This window comes from Squalius cephalus, assembly GCF_949319135.1.
Source record: "Squalius cephalus genome assembly, chromosome: 19".
Lineage (NCBI taxonomy): Eukaryota > Metazoa > Chordata > Actinopteri > Cypriniformes > Leuciscidae > Squalius > Squalius cephalus.
The window spans coordinates 35,133,144-35,153,967 of NC_137140.1; the positions used below are offsets into that span (position 1 = coordinate 35,133,144).

The window sequence follows — 20,824 nt, forward strand, 5'->3', positions numbered from 1 at the left end:
TTATTTTCATGCTTCCATTAAGTAGGCCTACTAGTGCTTATTCTTTAGATACTAGTACCTTTTTAAAAGATAGTTATTCCTTAGATAGCCTACTAGTTCTTGTTTTTTTAGAGACTGGTACTCATTCATTAGATACTATTAAATAGACACTAGTACTTATTAATTAGATTCTAGTGCCTATTAAATTGGTACTAGTACTTTTTCATAAGATACTAGTACTTATTTCGATAGTGACTAGTAACTATTCACTAGTATACACATTTAAACATTTTGCCTTTGACTTCAATGGGGATCTGTCATGATATCAACTATTCAGCTCTGTATGTATTCCAATTGTGACTAGTACATATTTAGGGCCCAAGCCCTGAATGGGCGAATGTTTTCCTTAGGATTCTTTATTATTATTATTATTCTGTCAAACTTTCGGGCACTTTTGGGGCCCTTAATGTGCTCGAAAACTCTTGAAACTTTGCACACAGGTCAGAACCCGCGGCCATCAGGGCCGAGCTGAAGCTGGTAACTGGGCGTGGCAGGGGGGCTCAACAGTGCCCTCTTGAACGGGGTCCGAAAACTTGGTCCATACATCTATGGAATTACTTTTGTGCCAATAATAATGAACGTAACTTTTCAAGAAACTAATGAAAATATGAATTGAAACTGAATAAAATATATTTGAAACTGAAAAAGAATAAATCGCAGGCAAATTTTTTGACTTCGTTTTTAATACACTGCATGTTTTGCTATTTTTCATATTTCTTTCACTGATCTGAACTTACAAATGCGCTTCCAGAGTTTTCATTTACGCTTCTGAAGTTTTCGTTTATGCTTCTGAAGTTTTCGTTTACGCTTCTGAAGTTTTCGTTCGCCGTTCTGACACATTTCTCTCGTGGGGGCGCGGCTAGTAGCAGTGTGTTCTCATTGGCTACTGAGTTTTTGATTGACAGCTTCTTCAACTGGAAGTGAAGACGTCAGTGGTGTGTTTATGTGTGGATGTGAGCGTCTGTAAGCGCAGCTTTCTATTTCATTTTAGTGATATTAAGTTATGTTTGTTTTTTAATTTTATCTGTACTTACCTGCTGCTACTACTTTGTCTACAGAAGCTTTTAGGAGCACAGGAGATCTATTCAGTCTATTCAGGTGTAATTGTACATTAAAGTACTGTATATAATACTTAAAATATTGTATAGTGTCCAATGTTTTCGGAGAATATTTGTTTATTCCTGATGATTCTTTTGCATGTTAGGCTCTGATTAGGTTGAGCTGTTACAATTTAAAGAGAATACTAGCAAACGTGTGTGATATATTCAGCCGTCAAGAAAGTTTCACTTCAACCAGGTAATCAAGGTTGGCAACCATGGCCATCACACTACTCATTGTTAGCATGATATACATTTACACCATCAAAATTAATGATCACTTAAATAAGAGGAATTTAAACAATATGAAAATTACAATCGTGGCCTGCTGTGAGATGATACAGACCTCAAAGGGAATTTCATTACATATGTCACACAAAGAATGTTCTTGTTGCCATTTTTATTTTTATTTTTTATCATGCTGATAATTGTATTTAGTTATTTAATTTAATTAATACTATCTTCTAACATTTAAAATTGTAAATATATTTTAACAATCATCAACCGTTTCAATTGTGACTTATACAACCAGTTAAATGAATGTAATTGAAAATATGAATTCAAATAAATTTACATTCTTTATTGTCACTAAAGCATATACACAAGTATCAGAGTGAAAGTCTTGGATGCAATTATGTTGTGACAATAAAGACCAGAATCCACAAAACATTAACTGCATAATATACATGTAATGCACAGTATTCTCATGATATACATTACTATATAAAATGCACAATTACAAATACAGAATACATAATTATTTAAAATTCATATACATTTTAAATGATGCAATGATTCTTTGAACAGTTCCTGTTGCAGTACAAGTAACAAAGCAGTGACTGGACACAAGCAGTACAAGGATAGTCCACCCAAAACATGAGGATTCTCTCATCATTTACTCACCTGAGTAAAATAAGTGAGAATTTTATTTTTGGGTGAACTATGCCCTTAACATTCATATGCTGTTGGTATGCTAATCCAAGATCAGCATAGATTAATAAGAATAAAGTGCAACCTCTTGTGTACTTGTGAACTGTGTTTGTTTTAATCTAGAGGAAATTAAAATATTTGCTATTTTATATTAAAATAAAATAAATCAGGTGTCTGAAGATCAAGATCCCAGTCATTCAAAGGTGATGTGTCTGAACAAAGTAAGATTATTGTCTGATAGGGACGGTGGATCTCTGGTACTATCACTCCATCCTGTGTCAGCATCAGAATTTTGTTTATGGAAAGGTTGCTCCACTACCTGGAAAAAATGAGAAAGGAAATGTATTATAATCTAACAATACAAACTGCTTTGAACTCCCACATACAGTAACAAGTTGCAGACTTAAAATATTTATTCCAAACAAATTATATAAATGTTTTAAGGGATTTTACAGTACTAAATATTTACTTCGGAGTCATGCAGCATTTATCATCTGTAATACGGTTGTGTAACCAGTAGATGGCTGTATAGCCCTATATATAAACATATGGCTGTGTATTCCCTAGTTGCTGGATGTTTTCAGTCATAATTACTTGCATGTATTCATTTTTTAATTTGGACATATATTTATTATTAAAGACTATTAAAGATTAAACATTTTTCTCAGAAATGTTCATTTGAAGTGCAATTTTTTGCATTATTATTAGTGAAATATGAACACAGAAAAAGCATTTTGTTACTCATACTAGCTACATATAATAGCTTTATCAGTCATCTTTATCACACAAAAGTAATCAGAATAAATATTCCGACCAGGGCGATACTTCAAAATAATTGAGTGTTTACATATTATGAACAGAGACGTGTTCTGTGGTCAAGTCGTGTCTCTCCTCTTTCAAAAACTCTGCATCGCAAATTAATCAGCAATTGAGAAATTCAGGTTTAAATAGCTTTATCGGCATGGTAAAAAAAAGGCTTTACATTGCCAAAGTTGAATCAGGCAGTGATTGACAGCGCTCTGGTCCTATGGCATCGGTCACTGACTGATACAGTACAGATACTGTACAGTACTCTAGCCCAATGTTGTTTGGTGTGGCTGGGGGGAAATATGATCTAATCGAAGACTGTAACCGAATGTAGATAAACAAGTCATGTAATGATTGGGCTAAGTTAAATCAAGACAACGCTGCTGTATAATGTTATGGGCTCTCACTGAGCAAGTATTATAAATAGTATTAGTATAGTATTACTAATTTTTTTTGTTTTTTTAAATCAGACTTACCACGAGTAGCCTAGGCTATCCAGTATCCTGATAGCGACGATGACTAATGATAATGATATCATTTGTCTGTACTATTCCTTCTATAAGAAATCATCTCAACAATATAGTGTAGCAGCAAATAAATACAGATATAAACTTAATATCACTAAAATGAAATAGAAAGCTGCGCTTACAGACGCTCACATCCACACATAAACACACCACTGACGTCTTCACTTCTAGGTGAAGAAGCCGTCAATCAAAAACTCAGTAGCCAATGAGAACACACTGCTACTAGCCCTGCCCCCACTAGAGAAATCTGTCAGAACGGCGAACGAAAACTCAGAGAGCATAAACGAAAACTCTGGAAGCGCATTTGTAAGTTCAGATCAGCGAAAGAAATATGAGAAATAGTTAGCAAAATATGCAGTGTATTAAAAACAAAGTCAAAAAATTTGCCTGCGATTTATTCTTTTTCAGTTTCAAAGATATTTTATTCAGTTTCAGTTTATATTTTCATTAGTTTCTTGAAAAGTTACGTTCATTATTATTGGCACAAAAGTAATTCCATATATATCAAACATGCTTGCATGAATTAATATGAAACTCGGTACACATATAGATCTCATCGGGCCGAACAACTTTCCCTCTGTCAAGTTATACGCCAGCCCAACAGGAAGTCGGCTATTATGGGTTGTTTGGAAAACGCTTGCTGTGGAATTTGAAATACTCATGAATTTAAAATTCATCCAATCGCCACCAAACTCGGTCAACATGAAGTCAAGACATTGAGGATGCTAAATTGCGGACGGATTTTTGATATCTCGAACGGTTTGGCCGTGGCGAGGAAACGAATTTATTGCGAGAAAAGAGAAACACGAAGTGTTATAACTTCTGCATATATTAACTGATCTTGATGAAACTTCAGCAGTGTGTTTGTGGTAAGAGGCCGATCAGATGGATGCAACTATTGTGAGTCAAAGTTTTAGCGCCACCAACTGGCAGCAGGAAGTGTGTCACTTTCAAAATGCTTTTGACAAAAGTGGGGGGTTTAGTTTTACCTACAGTTACAAAAATCAGTAAGTAAATTGGTCTCATCGAGCCGGACAACTTTCTAATTTACAGTCATTAGCTCCGACCAACAGGAAGTCAGATATTTTGGTTTGAATGTGGATTTTTTGGATATTTCAGACTCTTGAGTTTTTAGCTACTCCTCCTAAGTGGTTTATTTTATTCCCACCAAACTTTTTCAACACGATGAAAATACATTAAAGATGCTAAATTGTGAACGGATATTAAACATATCAAATGGTTTTGCTATGGCGAGGGATTAAAGTAATGTCCAAAAAGGAAACACTAAAAGCCTCATATCTTCTAAAAAATTTAATTATACACCATTTATTTCTCTATAAAATTATACAAATATCAGAACTAAACCCATTTTATTCTCTTTTTTTTCAATTTAAGAATTATGCTTAAGTTTAAAAACAGCCAGAATGGTTGTTTAGTCCAAAAAAATAAATAAATCATGTCATTCATAGTGCTATACTGCCCTCTTGTGTTCAAAATCAGGTAGGCCTGAATATGTTCGTCCGCATGGACAATGAAAATGGTGCGGATGTAAGGCCCGTGAAATTGGTCCAATTGCCGGTTCACCAATAACACAGGGAAGGTTATCACGTGCTCTGTCCTTACCCATGCAACGTATTGGTTGGTTAAATTTACAATACATTTAGTTATGTATTCTCTCGTAATTCATCTGACTCCATAAATGAAAGGTTTTAATAATATCTGTGCCTCACTAAGAGTGAGCGAATGTTGGACTATTCCTTTTAGCCATTAAATGAACAATGTCAAGATCAGTTAGAATAATCGAATGTAACATTTTAATGTTTCAGATATCAGAAATTAATTCCACAATCAATTCAAATATCTAGAACATGGTTATACATTGGTTACACCAAAGAATCTTACCCAGCTTGTACCTGAGATAGGGAGAGAGAAAGAGAAAGAAAGAGAGAGAGAGAGAGAGAGAGAGAGAGAGAGAGAGAGAGAGAGAGAGAGAGAGAGCTACCACCTATTCCGTTTCTCACCAGCCAAGTACAAGAGCCCAGATAGAGCAAGCACACCTTCCTTTATACTGTTTGCCCAGGTGACATGGGGGATGGGGAAGACCACCCTCAAATGGCTTAACCAGTTTTCTCTAAACTTCTATAAACCTTATTACCTTTTATTTTATCTATCTGGATATGAGATATCTGTACCACTCACTTTGAGACATTTCAAATGACACCAAAAACATACCAGTCAATCATAAACATTTACATTAAACTATGTTCTTTTGTGAGTTCTTTGTTGTTTCTGGGAGGAAGTCAGGCTGTATGGGGAGGTCGAATGCTAATTAGCCAGCAAGGCCCTTTTGTCTCAGATCAGGGCCCCAACCAGTATTTTCAGTCTTACAGATCCCTCCTTGATCCCGTGGGTCAAATTCTGATGAACACTTACGGGGTCACAGTAAGACGTTTGTTATAATCCTTGAAGATGTAGCACAAAAATTGTCTTTGCAATGTTGGCATCTGTAGAAGCTCAGTGAGCTCAGTGTTCACCTGCAGAACACCTGTTCACAGAACACCTGTTCTCACCAGTGCATAGCTTGAGTCCAGCAGGTGGATGAATACATTCAGGTTCTCTTCCTGCAATCCTGTGACGTGAGCAAAGTTCATAGAGTCAATCTGGACCTTTAGTGACTTGTTCAGTTGACGTGTCATTCCATCATGGGGAAACTTCCGCTTCCCTGGCACCTTCTCCACGATGATGATCTGACCCTTCTTGACCAACCCTGTCACCTCCAGTGGTACGGTGGTCTGGGCAGACCTCAGTGGATGAAGGGGTTCTCCTTTGATCCACACTGCTTTGTGTGAGACACCTGAAAAGCATCTTAAATGTCCGCTTCACGATTGAGCACATATGGACTTACAGTCGTAAGGAAGTGCATAGGAATACATAAAGCAATAAAGCAAAATCATGTCATGTTCAATGTAAAATACCATGTTCATGTCAGCAAAATGTGAGTGGTATATTTGGTCTCATTAATTACCTGATTTTTAATTACCACGCCAATAGTACTCCTATAGAGGGTCAATAAAGGACAAAGGAAGATCTTACAAGCTCTTACCCTGTTTCTAGAAACATTTCAATAAATGGCATTCTAACAAATCAACCAGTGCTGGGTTAAAACAACATTTCATGAAGAGTGTCAGCTAAATTTTGGTGTAACCAAACATAGAGATTCAATTGAATTGATGTCCAAAACATTGTTGCGAGTAAAATGGACAATATACAAATAAGCAGAAATCAAAATAAGTTTCAGAAATTAAAATCAAAATAAGTTTTAGAAATGTTTTTCTGAATTATTCAAAGGAAAAAATGCAGAAATCAAAATGAGTTTCAGAAATTAAAATCAAAAATAAGTTTCAGAAATGTTTTTCTGAATTACTCAAAGGAAAAATGCAGAGTTTCAGAAATTAAAATCAAAAATAAGTTTCAGAAATGTTACAAGAGGTCAGTGTAAACCAATCAATGGTTTTGTGTGTTTGTGTTTAATTTTTTAGAATGTCAGAGTGTTTTTTTGTCTGTGAGAGTGTTTTTGTGTGTGTGTGTGTGTGTGTGTGTGTGTGTGTGTGTGTGTTGCTGTGTGTGTGTGTCTGTGAGAGAGTGTGTTTATTGATCTGGCTCAAAGTCACAGATTATGACAGAGTTGAATTGTAAATTTTTGTACTTGATTGAATTGGTACTTATCCATTTTAATTATGTTTCTGTTATTAGTGGTAAGTTGAGAAATCAGGGGCCCTCTGATCTTCCAACTCCCACCAACAATCATGGAATTTGAAATTTAATGGCAGGTCTGCCTTAGAATTTGTCTTGATTTGTGACTGTAGCCATTCAGTTGTCCATGTGTGTTACATTAGTTGGCAGTTTGTTGTGAATAGCGTATGCTATTCTCTGTGTCTCTGTTAGACCATGATCATGAGATCAGCTTTACCCTGTGTGTGTGAAGCTATCTGGATCTGTTTGTGTGAAGTTGACACATCTTCGTATGATGTGCCGTGTATAGTGATGGAGGTGTGTGTTCAGTGTTCACTTCTAGGAGATGGGTGTACTCTAATCTATAACAATTGTGTTGCAAATTTAGTTCCAGTTCTATACTGGGAGGCCATATTTTTGCAGTAATGTGATAGTGTGACGTGTGAAAAGGCCTTTTGTAATGTCTTTTCACCCATCTCCCGAGTCTCAATTCCGCTGTCCTGGATTTGCTCCAGGTGGGCTCCACCATTTTGCAGAAGTAGCCTAAGCCTGAGACAGAAAACAGAGGAGAGCGAACCACAGATAATTCCAATATTTCAAAAACATTAAATTCAGACGAATTTTAATTCCAGATGTCACATGAAACCGAGTTTCATTGACCAAGTCTGAATTGTTGCTGTTGTTTCAGTGTGTTGTGACACCTGAAGCTGCTTTTCCAGTTCAGCCTTCAGTCCGCTGCATGTGCAATGCTCATTGCTTTCTCTCATTACGGCCAGATCTGTTTATTGTGTCGTTCACACATTTTAGTTAGTGCAGATATTTTTTGACCTGCAAAAAACTGTGGTACTTTTTAGCATTTCACACCCTCCTTGTAAATTTACTTCTCTGATTAATTAGATTTTAGTTGTTGCACAATTTTGGTTTGCTATTACCTGTGCCACACAATTCTAGCCGTGTACCGCCCCTTTTTGGCACTGGGTAGCACACAAATGAAATTCTGTTTCAGAAATTCCATTTTAGTGACGAAAGTCACCCTTCTCCAATTATTGTCCTGCTCGGCGAGTGTAATATAATGTTTATTATAATTCAAGTTATAATATAATTATAAGATCTACATTCGCTGTTTCTCTTATTTCTTTTCTAGGTTTCAAATACATTTTCTTCTCATTTAGTCTTTTAAATGGCCATTTTAACGTTTGGTTATTCTATTTACTCTCACTATATATTTTTCCGTTTATAGACAAGGAAAACTATATTGCTCCGAGTTCCTTACCCAGGTCTCCGACACAAGTGGCCAGTCCCGAAGATCAGGAGCAGAGGCAGTTGGCTAATTCTCTAGGATTTTGCCGAACACGCACAACAATCAAAGAGACTTTTTCATAGCCCCCTTGGGTGCCCTTCAAGATCTTAATTCAATTGTTTTACTTTAGTAGGTTTTGGCTCTGAATTAATCAAGCCTGTACATTTATCTAAAGTAACATTAAATTAGAAAAGAAGACATCGGAACACATCCACCCACCCAAGTCGCCAGCAAAACTCCCTGATATCAGTTGTTAACCGTCGTTAACCTCTGACGCAGCTTGTGGCAATATACGAATCCGTTAATCTATTTTGGAAAAAACAAATCTCAGAGTAATTCAGAATACATTCAAACATAACAATATTTAGTTCTCTGAAGCCTTAAATATAAAAAGATTTTTGTTTCAAGATTAATGAGATGCATTCGTTTCTGATTTTCTGATTTCTTTGTCTTGTGATTTACATTGTAGCCACATGGCAATCCTATGCTCCTCTTAGGAGACAAACAAATTCAACAAACACACTTGATATTTAATCCAGTTTACCCAGGATACATGGCCTAGAATACAACATCTACAACCTTTTACCTAAGTGTTCCAAATACACTCACAGCAAAGCAATCCTGTGTTTTTAAAGAATAAATTCAACTAGCCTATGTGCACATTTTCATAGCACAAACAACTATAAAGTGTGTTCTAGCACAATGTGTTAAGCACAATTACAAATTTGAAAATCCAAACAGAATATGCATCACTTAATTAATCCCATCCCTTAAATGCAGCATGGCTTTAGCATTTAGCTTTAGCCTTGAGCATCTTGAAAGCAACATGGACAATAGCATTTAGCATTAGCCTTGAGCGCAGCATGGCTTTAGCATTTAGCGTAACCTTGAGCATTTTGAAAGCAACATGGACAATAGCATTTAGCATTATCCTTGATATTTGAGTTTTAGACTGTACATCATATCATCCTGTTTTCCCAAAATTTTCCTTTCATAAACAATGCATTGATCTGCCTTTTTATTTATAAAATCACGTGTTTTCCGATCGTTTACAAACTTAGATTTCTCTTTCTGTTGTTTGCTCGTTCTCATCACGTGTTGCTAGTGTTTAAACAAAGCCAGATACAACAATGGCCGGAAAACATGCGGCTGATTTTAAAACTTTTTAGGCTTTACTTTTTTCAGCTCTTCATCGAGTTATTAATTATTTGGAAGATGTTATTCTCACTTTAGGTTTCGTTTCTTGTTGCTTAGGCAAAACAAGGAGATCTTTAAAATCGAATCATTCTTCATCTGGCTGCCACATCAAACATTTCTTGAACATTTCTAAAATGCAAAGAAAATTGACTTACCACAACCGCAGAAGAAAGAGAAGATGTTCAAGACTCTTGTTGATATTAAAGTCCCAATACTTGCCGGAAAGGACGTTTCTCGTGAATCTGTTTTGATCTGTTTTGAGATCACGTCGGGGTCACCACTTTGTAAGGCCCGTGAAATTGGTCCAATTGCCGGTTCACCAATAACACAGGGAAGGTTATCACGTGCTCTGTCCTTACCCATGCAACGTATTGGTTGGTTAAATTTACAATACATTTAGTTATGTATTCTCTCGTAATTCATCTGACTCCATAAATGAAAGGTTTTAATAATATCTGTGCCTCACTAAGAGTGAGCGAATGTTGGACTATTCCTTTTAGCCATTAAATGAACAATGTCAAGATCAGTTAGAATAATCGAATGTAACATTTTAATGTTTCAGATATCAGAAATTAATTCCACAATCAATTCAAATATCTAGAACATGGTTATACATTGGTTACACCAAAGAATCTTACCCAGCTTGTACCTGAGATAGGGAGAGAGAAAGAGAAAGAAAGAGAGAGAGAGAGAGAGAGAGAGAGAGAGAGAGAGAGAGAGAGAGAGAGAGAGAGAGAGCTACCACCTATTCCGTTTCTCACCAGCCAAGTACAAGAGACCAGATAGAGCAAGCACACCTTCCTTTAAATACTGTTTGCCCAGGTGACATGGGGGATGGGGAAGACCACCCTCAAATGGCTTAACCAGTTTTCTCTAAACTTCTATAAACCTTATTACCTTTTATTTTATCTATCTGGATATGAGATATCTGTACCACTCACTTTGAGACATTTCAAATGACACCAAAAACATACCAGTCAATCATAAACATTTACATTAAACTATGTTCTTTTGTGAGTTCTTTGTTGTTTCTGGGAGGAAGTCAGGCTGTATGGGGAGGTCGAATGCTAATTAGCCAGCAAGGCCCTTTTGTCTCAGATCAGGGCCCCAACCAGTATTTTCAGTCTTACACGGAGCAGAGCGAGTGTTTTCAATGAATTCCTATGGAAGTAGGAATGAACTAAAAAACGTTCACTCTTCTCTGCTCGTTCCTCGCCACGGGCGCGCACCTTTGCCAGTGCAGCCGTGAGCATTTTAGTTTAATTTTAAAATTAGCTTCTTTCGGGGGGTGGATTGCTTGAATTTATTTTACAAAAGCACAATGTTGTGTTTTATTTCAACTGTACACAAATATAAGTTAACACTTTGCAGTTTGAATGATGTCCTGTATGAACAAAATGACGGAGTAGCCTATGTTTTTATGTGTCCACTGTTCAATCGCGCAGATTTTTCCATTGATATTGGAACGTGAGTGAAGTACAAAGCCTATGATAAAGAATAGTTTAGCATCCAAATTAGGGATCGACCGATATGGATTTTTTAGTGCCGATGCCGATACCGATTTTTTTTCATCAGCCTTAGCCGATGACCGATACGGGCTGCCGATTTCCTTGGGCCGATATTTGGAGCCGATACTGCTTTTGCTCACTCAATTTAAATCATAAAAATGACACAATGATGATAACAAATGTTACAAGTCTCAATTTAAAAAAGGAACATTTATTGAACTTAAAATATATATATATATATTTGACAAATATTAAAAACATGTGAGGTAGAACAAGTAAAAAAAAGTTCAGTGCTAAAATTACTGAAAATAAATATTTAAGCATAATTCAAATTCTTTAAGTAAATTCTGAAAATAAATATTTAAGCATTAATAAAATAATTACACTATTGCACACAGTAGCAACAAGCAAGCAGCATAATAAACGTCTGTCTTTGCTATGCAGCCATGAACTGCGCTCTCCATGATGACATGGAGGAAGGATTATTTTTTTCCTGCCCTTTACGACTACATATATTTATGGAGATGAGAAATAAAAACCCGCCCTGTCCAGCTATGATCAGCTGTTCGGCCGAGTTTTCGATGCTGTCGTATTATTCCACCACGCTTGCGGCATTCTGAAAAGTTGAGATGTTTTTATCTCGATGCGGCGCGGACGCGCTTGGAAAAAACAAGCGCGTCGCTTCCATTATGAGCGCGCATACAGCGCGCCTACATTTGAAATAACGAACTTGAGCGCGCAAAAGACACGATATGTGAACAGGCCCTCAAAAATGTATTTGTTTTCATCTCACCACGGCATAGAAGCGCCTGGACAAACGAGCGCGCTGCATCGCATGCGTGTCGCAACCGCGTCGCTTATGAGCACACGCCCAAACCTCAGCCAGGTGGTCGCTGAATAAAACTCCCACAAATATCACGGAACAACGTCGGCATTATTTAATCCTATGACCAGTGTTCGTAACAGCAGCCGTATGCATATGGATAGCCTCAAACTTAGCTATTTGCAGCTCCCTTACAATGACAAGCAGTTTTATAGATGAGGCATTCGCGTTTTCCATTTGGACCCACAAACTTGCTTAGTTGCACGCACATATAGAGCAACGTGTTTCCACTTTTAAAGTGTATGGCAATATTTCAGCTAAGTCAAACAGTTAAAAGATGCTTTGAAAGTTTAAAACTTGCCGTTGTCTTGAAGAGGCTTCCAGCACTCTGCTAGTGTGGGAGGGGCAGTGCATGGGCTGCACGTGAACTGCAGGTCTCCAGCAACACAAAGCTGCCTGCGGACGCCTGTCTGTAATTTATGCCGGGAAAAAACTATCGGCGAACGCAGCAGCCGCGTATCGGCCGATGCCGATACACGTCAAACCCGCAAATATCGGCCCGATTTATCGGCCGCCCGATATATCGGTCGATCACTAATCCAAATACATCGCAAATGTTGAAACATTTTGAATCTAATGAGAGAGTTGGGAAATATAGATATAGAATTATATAGAATTCCAAGCACTACAGAAGTGCTCATCCCCAGTCATGTACACTCTAAAAACTGCTGGGTTGTGTTAACCCAATTTTGGGTCAAATATGGTCACACCCAACGTTGGGTTAAAAAATGCAATTTAAAAATGGACAAATTGCATTTTGGACAAAATCAAAAATGGACAAAAATGCAATTTAAAAATGGACAAATTGCATTGGTTACATTAAAAATGTAAACCAACGGCTGGGTTTGTCCATTTTTAAATTGAATTTTTAACCCAACGTTGGGTGAGACCATATTTGACCCAACATTGGGTTAAAACAACCCAGCAGTTTTTAGAGTGTACAGGGGGAAAATGTTTTATTTTGAGGTCAATAACAGGTTTTTACACCATAAAATACAATAATGTATACATAACTATCAAATATATTATGTAAATGATATAAAAAAACTAAATGCAGAACAAATATTAGAAAATTTATAATGAAAGTAGTTGTCCCCTAGCCTGACTTCGTCATACTCATTTAGAGGCAGAATGTGAGTCTGATATTGCTCCATAGGGCTTTCATTATGAGGGGTGTCTTAACCGAACCAGAAAAAAAAAAAAAAAAAAAACTCTGCACTCAATTGGATAGACCTACAACCAATCAGAGCAACCAGTGAGCGACGCATAGTTGTCAACAGCTATGGTCAACAGAGCTCAACTGCACACAGGCAGGAAGAAGTAAAGTAATGAGTAAAGTAATAATAAAGCCCTCCATGAGGGCGACCAAAGGAGAAACCACAATGACCACAGGGTTTTCATTGCGTCCCATCTTCTTAGCGACCATCGGAGTCAGCTGATAAATTAAACTTTTGCCGAATCCCTAGGAAGGACAGCAAACACATCTTTCTGATCGACAAATGCCTTGATTGCGGTTCTCTGTTCGTCTTTTAAAATTAATGCGCTGTCGATTTCTTTTATAACAGATGCGATAGCGGAATCTAAACATCTCAATTCTCCTGCTGCAGTCGTCTTTGTTGAGGTCGAGACAAGATGGCGACCAAGACAGACGTATGTTGAAACGCTCTGAAGGGTTTGATTTTATCCTCTTTCTGTGAAGACTCTTCATGTGTTAAATCTTTCAAAAAACGAACTTGAAACTATAGTCTATAATACTGTAATAGCAAACTTTATTTTTTCGCTTGGAAAAAGTACTAAGAAGTTGCTGATCTAGATCCGTCACCGCGTGACGCACGACAAGCGATTAAAATGAGCGCCAAAGACAAACGAAAGAAAGCGATCTCAGACCATTTCTACGCAACTGATCACACATCTTCAGCTGATTCAGCTAAAGGAGACCTGCCAGTAATTCTTCCTCCCGCTCCTGACACTCCACTGAGCAGCCCTATGCCGAAGAAAAACCGAGGTGAGCCTTCCCTATCTGAGTTGCAGGAAAATATCATCACGGCCCTCACCTTGAAAATTAATCAAAGGGCAGACTCACTCGAAAAAATGATAATTACCAACTCCAACACGATCGAGGAACTCAAAACATCCTTAAATCATCTTTATGCGGAGATTCAAGATATTAAGGAGGACAAAACCAAGCTGGGTGAGAAATTCACGCAACAACAAAAATCTCTCGTCAGTCTGGAAGAAAGAGTCGCCGATGCTGAACGTTACAAAAGACGTTGGTGCCTACGTCTACATGGCCTCTCTGAGCAACCAAACGAAGATGTAAAGGCAAAAGTTGTAGAAATTTGTAACGTTGTTGCCCCTGAGTCTTGCAAAAAAGGTTTTGAAGTCATTGACATTGCTCACAGGCTTGGTAAACCGCAATCGGGTAGGATTCGTGCCATCATTGCTTTATTCACGTTACGGTCTGTGCGTGATGCCATTTGGAAGAATGCCAAAAACAACGAGTTCCTGAAACAACACAAGCTTCGCTTCGTGGAGGATCTGACCAAAGATGAAAAAGACAGACGATCGCTTTTATGGCCACATGTGAAGAAAGCACGCGAAGATAACAGAAAAGCCTACTATGTCGGGTCCAAGGTGGTCATTGAAGGTATTGAGATTAAACTGAATGCCGAAGCCCAAAAGATAAGCTGAACAAGTAGCCTACGGTAACTGATCCTCAGACATCTGAGATGTATGGCCACAAACGCATGCACGGTTGTTGTTTTTTTGTTCAAACTTAACAACGTTTTTTAGTTCATATATAATGTTCGTATATTGAGCTTTAGTAAATTTGTTCTGCTTTTGAAATTGAGGATAAACCAAACCCTCCTCATACTTCTGTTATTTTTTCTCCTGTTGTAACTTGTTATATTATAACGGAGTTATCACTCATTTCACTTAATGTAAAGGGCATTCGAGATATTGTTAAAAGAAAAGCAATATTTTTGTTTTGCAAAGAAATGAAGGCAGATTTTATTTTTTTACAAGAATCCCACTCAAGTGTGGAAGATGTTTTATTTTGGAAGAATCAGTGGGGAGATGATCTCTGGTTAGCTCATGGAAACAACCATTCAGCTGGTGTAAGCACTTTGAAAGGCAACTTTAGAGGAAAAATTATTTGTAACAAATGTGATGTTAAAGGGCATTGGGTAATTATAGTTGTTGAAACTAGCAGTCATTTGTTTATATTATGTAATATTTATGGTTACAACTCTTCTTCTTTAAATTGTGAATTGTTAGACACAATAGAAGAAAATGTCAATATTTTCTCAACTAAATTTCCAATGGCAAAAATAATTATTGGCGGAGATTTTAATATGGTTCATGATAATGTTCTAGATAGATTCCCCTCCAAAGTCTTTAATAAAAATAACATACTCCAGAATTTTTGTAATAATTTAGCTCTCATGGACATTTGGAGATATAGACACCCCCTTGTTAGACAATTCACATGGAGCAATAAACAAATGACTCTGCAATCGCGAATTGACTTTTGGCTAATTTCCTTAGACTTGGAACAAAAAGTTTTACAAACTGAAATTTCCCCAGCTATTCTTACTGATCACAAAGTTTTAACTTTAAGTATTAAATTTGAAGATATCCAGTGTAACTCTCGAAATGTAGGCTATTGGAAACTAAACAATTCACTTTTATACCATGAAGATTATGTGAAACAAATCCAATTATTAATAAATACATACTGGCAGCAGGCAAATATTAAGAAGGAATATGGCAAGATATGGGAACTATTAAAATTTGAAATAAGAAAATACAGTATTCAATTTGGAAAAAAATTGGCAGTGAAAAAAAGAACACGTATTCAAGATATAATTAAAGAGATTTCCAATTTAACTCAAACATCTACACACCCATCCAATAATGATGTTTTAGATAATTTGCAGAAAGAATTAGACCATATTTATCAAGAAAAAGCCAAAGGTGCTTTTGTAAGATCTCGAAGAAAATGGATGGAAGAAGGTGAAAGAAATAGTAAATATTTTTTTAGCCTCGAGAAAAGGAATGCAGAAATGTGCCTAATTAGAAAATTAAAAATAAATGACTTTGTTACTGAAGACCTAGACACAATCTCTAAATTTATTTCTAAATATTATACAGATATATATTCATTAGGAGAAGACCAAGATAATTCAATTCTTCTTAAAACCATTAGAAATCCAAAATTGCTATCTTTAGAAAGTAGAATTGAATGTTCTGAAAACCTTTCTCTAAGTGAAATTGAGTTCTGTATAAAAACACTAAAAAACAACAAATCCCCTGGAAATGACGGCCTTTCATCAGAATTCTATAAAGCTTTTATAAACGATATATCTAAATTCCTATTAGCAGTATATGAAGAGGCCATCAACAAAGGATCCTTACCTACATCACTTAGACAAAGCGTCATCACATTGATCCCTAAACCTCAAAAAGATAGACTATTATTAGAAAATTGGCGACCTATATCATTATTAAATAATGATTATAAAATAATGGCAGCAGTTTTTGCAAAACGGATGAAAAATGCTTTAAATGAGATAATTGATGAAACTCAATGTGGTTTCATGAAAGGACGCCATATTTCCTCTAATATTCGTTTAGTTATTGATTTAGTAGAATATAGCAATTTACTAAATGGTGACCCTTTAATACTCTTTTTAGATTTTAGAAAAGCTTTCGATACAGTTAGCCATAAATTTATATTTGATTCCTTAAAATTCTTTGGTTTCAGAGAATATTTTATAAAAAGTGTAAAAACGATGTACTATGGTAGTAATAGCTCTATTAAACTTATTAATGGGACATCTCCCAGATTTGAAATAAACCGAGGCATTCGGCAAGGCTGCCCAATTTCTGCATTCCTTTTTTTAGTTGTAGCTCAAGTGTTAAGCAATATGATAAACCAACACCCTTTTAAATGGATTGAAATTTTATGAAAGACAAATTAAAATATCGCAACTTGCTGATGACACGACAATCTTTCTTGGTGATAGTTCTGAGGTACCTTTGGCTCTAAACATGATTAATAGCTTCTCAAAATTCTCTGGATTGAATTTAAATTTATCTAAATGTGAGATCCTACAACTTAAAAACAACAACCTATCCACTGTGTGTAATATTCCTGTTAAAAGTATGGTAACCTATTTGGGAATTAAAATTTCTAAAAGCACTGATGTAATGGTTAACTCCAATTTTTTGCCTATTATTGAAAAAATACAAAAGAAATATAACTCATGGTTAGCAAGAGATCTTTCTATTCAAGGGAGAATTCTATTGAGTAAGGCAGAAGGTCTTTCAAGAGCAGCATATCTTTTCTCTTCACTTAGTGCCCCAAAGGATATATGCTCACAAATGGATAAATTACTCTTCAATTTCATCTGGAAAAACAAACCTCATAAAATTAAGAAAAGCGTTCTTGTTAATAAACTATCTGATGGTGGATTAAATGTTCTTAATTTTACTATCTTTAACCAAATTCTAAAAATAAATTGGCTTAAAAACTTTTTTTAAAAATCAAACAAGCATATTTAATATAGTCCCTTATTTTTTGTTCAAGAGACTTGGGGGATTAAACTTTTTGTTGCAGTGTCCTTATATGACCGGTAAACTTCCAATTGCTTTAGCTAACTATCATAAACAAACATTACTTTTCTGGTCCCTTTTGTACAAACACAATTTTTCTCCCAGTAGGTGTTTTATATGGAACAATAGTAATATCATTCATAATAAAAAATCTTTGTACATGGAGAATTGGGTCCAACACAACATTTTAATTGTTAGCCAACTAATTGACAAAAATGGGCAATTTTACACCTACCCTAATTTTATTTCAAAATATGGTTTATTTGTAAATGAAAAAGAATTTAACAAAGTAATTAAGGCTATTCCTAATGGCATACTAATATTAAACAAATTTTCAGATGTAGATATCAATAATACATCTTTACAAAATCCTCAACTCTTTGTAAATGGTCTCTCTTTATTTGATAAAGGTTTTAATAACAACTTTATAAGAAACTCCTTTAATGTTGGATCCAGTCCTCCATGTAAATCAAAGTGGCTTAAACCTTATTGTATATCTTGGCGCAACATTTGGACTATGCCCTATAAGTTTATTATTTCTAATAAAGTCAAAGAAGTAATGTACAAAATTATTCATAGATGCTATCCTGTAAATGCAACCATTAGTAGATATATTCACACTGTTTGTGATGTGCACTTTTTGTAATACATCACTTGAAGACATTGAACATTTATTTTTATATTGCCCTTTTTCTATTTCTTTTTGGACTGACTTTAAAATAGATATGACAAAAAAATTGAACAGATGTCTTAATTTAGACCCTCATGACATTTTACTTTGTTTCCAAAACCCATCTTTTTCTGAAAAACAAAATTATATAATTAATCTTTTTATCATTTTGGCGAAATTTTATATTCATAAGACAAAAATAACTCAAAAGAAACCCTCCTATATTGCCTTCTATAACACTGATCTAACAATATATTTTGAAACTCTTTCAAACATGAGATCACAAAATAAAAAGCTTATAAAAACAATACAAATATTAAAGCTTTTCAAATACATATAACTGCCCTGATATTTTATACTTATATTTTTGTATTTGCTCTTATGTTTATGTTTATTTTTTTATTTTTGTTTATTTGGTAAAATATTTTGAGCTGTATTGTTAATACTTTGTAACCTTTTTTTTTTTTTTTTTTTTTGCATTGTACTGAAATATTTTTGTATTTGAACTGACTAAATAAAAAATAATAAAAAAAACAAAAAACAAAAAAAAAAGTCGTCTTTGTTGAAAACCAGTTCAACCCAAGCGCTCTTTGGTGACGTGGGTGATTATGTAACCGCAGATCATCTGTCCATCATCGATTAAAGCCCGCCCCTGGCAATTTGATTGGCTTGGCCTTCTGGGAGCCGAGCATAATTACTCCTCAATGGATCAAGTCCAGACCGAACTTCCCGACCAAAAAATTTTGTGGGCGGGGTTCGGGCTGACACCCAGGCTAGTTGTCCCCTGGAGTTGTGTCACTGGTGTTACCATTAAACAAAAATCTCTTATTTTGAAATAAAAATCACACTGATAACATCACTTGCCTTCCTTCTTCAAATTTCCTGAATATCTATGAAGAAAAGCCCATGGTAGATCCACTGTCTCTTTTCAGTTATCAGAAATCTTCTAATTTATCTCATGATTTCATATGAAGCTTTTAGTTGAACTCACTGGTATGACCTACTTTATTGTTAGGTAATTGTAAAGTTTAAAAATACTATTTTTTTTAACATAATAGACCGATATTGGTTACTAATGTTGTACATCTTTGTTGTGTAGCATGTCTAGTGACACAAATATAAATAAATACGTTTTATTTATCTAGAAATGATTCCGGAGGGCAGTATTTGAAGACTAGGGTTTATAGATGCACTTGTGATTTCATAGGGGCTTCTCTCTGAGCATGCCGTCTGTGGTTGACTTACTGTTTGCAGACGTGCTGACTCCATTGGTCGGAGCCTCGGATGCGAAGTGGAGCACACTCCTCAGAGAGCTAATGAGATTGGCCTTGAAACTGCGGCCGAGGCACACGTAGAGCAGCGGGTTCAGGCAGCTGTTCACGTAACTCAAACAGACCGTCAGCACATAGGCCAGAGGCAGGTTGGCTTCAGTAGGTTCTGACTGTCCTAACGTCACCAACCACAGAACATCCACGATATGTAGGGGAATCCAGCATAGGAAGAAGCTGAGCACCACTGCCAGGATGACACGCAGCGTCTGGGCCTCTTTGTCGCTGCCTCTTTGTCTCCCGGAGCTCGTCATGTGGTAAACCTTCCAATGGCTGGCGCAGATGATCAGGAAAGGCAGCAGAAAAGACAGAAAAATGTGTGTAAGAGTTAAGGTCCTTGCGTGAGCTAAGCTATTGTAGAAGACATTGCACACTATTTTAGTCTCGCTCACTTCATATGCCTCCATGAGAGCAAATTGAGGAGAACCTCCAAGGAGAGCGAGAATCCAGACGATGAAACAGACGCTACGGGCCTGCTTCAGATGCCTGTGGTTCTGGCACCACACACCGGTTTGGTCACCAGAAGGAAACGGTCCAAGCTGATCACAACCAGGAGCAGAACGCGGCAGTACATCATCACGTAGAACAGACCGGGGAGTAATTTGCAAGCAAAATCGCCAAAAGGCCAGTGATGGTCCTGGGCGAGCGGGACCATGAGGAGAGGCAACGACAAGCAGCACAGCAGATCCGCGATGGCCAGATTTAAAAACCACTGCGCATTCACAGAGTTCGGCATTCTGAACGCGGTCACCCACACCACCAGACCGTTCCCAGGGACGCCCAACAGGAACACAGTACTGTAGCAGACCAGAGCGAACCAGTGCCGGGGACCTATCTCGGACAGTGGCACTTCAGAGGGGACCACGAAGTTTTTTTCGGTGCAGTTTTCAGTGCCCTCGCAAAGAGGGCCATTATCATGAAAATTAAAAGAATAGTCAGAATATTCATACATTTCAGCTGTGAAATGAGAAAGAGAGAAACAACTGAAAATGTGCAAAGTAGGCAAAAATAATTTTCAAGAGACAAACATTGCAATATTACTTTGTTACCATACTATTGTAAGGTCTTTATTTGTCCACAAAATGAATATAAAAAAAATAAATAAAAAAGTTCAACACTTTGTTAACACTTTGTAGTACAGCTCTAATCATGTTAAAATGAATAAAAAAGATACCTGTGAAGTTGTG

General features: G+C 36.4%; 2 protein-coding genes across 3 annotated transcripts in view; both read right to left on the bottom strand.

The window, feature by feature from the left end:
- LOC307146894 (zinc finger CCHC domain-containing protein 24-like) overlaps nucleotides 1-20,824 on the bottom strand; it is a gene marked incomplete at its 5' end in the record, with an annotated part of 51,101 nt that overhangs the window by 7,193 nt on the left and 23,084 nt on the right. The gene's annotated exons all lie outside the window — the stretch shown is intronic.
- Nucleotides 1,703-20,026, bottom strand: LOC307146891 (C5a anaphylatoxin chemotactic receptor 1-like). The gene is made up of 2 exons (XM_079851225.1): nucleotides 19,555-20,026; nucleotides 1,703-2,385 (listed from the first exon to the last, which is right to left on the bottom strand). The coding sequence occupies exons 1-2, from the start codon at nucleotides 19,889-19,891 to the stop codon at nucleotides 2,363-2,365; spliced, it is 360 nt and encodes a 119-aa protein (XP_079707351.1). The 5' UTR covers nucleotides 19,892-20,026; the 3' UTR covers nucleotides 1,703-2,362.

Coding starts and splice junctions, on each gene's coding strand:
- LOC307146891 (XM_079851225.1), bottom strand. CDS start 19,891: ATGACGAGCTCCGGGAGACAAAGAGGCAGCGACAAAGAGGCCCAGACG. Junction 2,386..19,554: donor AGTCAGCACGTCTGCAAACA/GTAAGTCAACCA, acceptor CATTTTTTCCAG/GTAGTGGAGCAACCTTTCCA.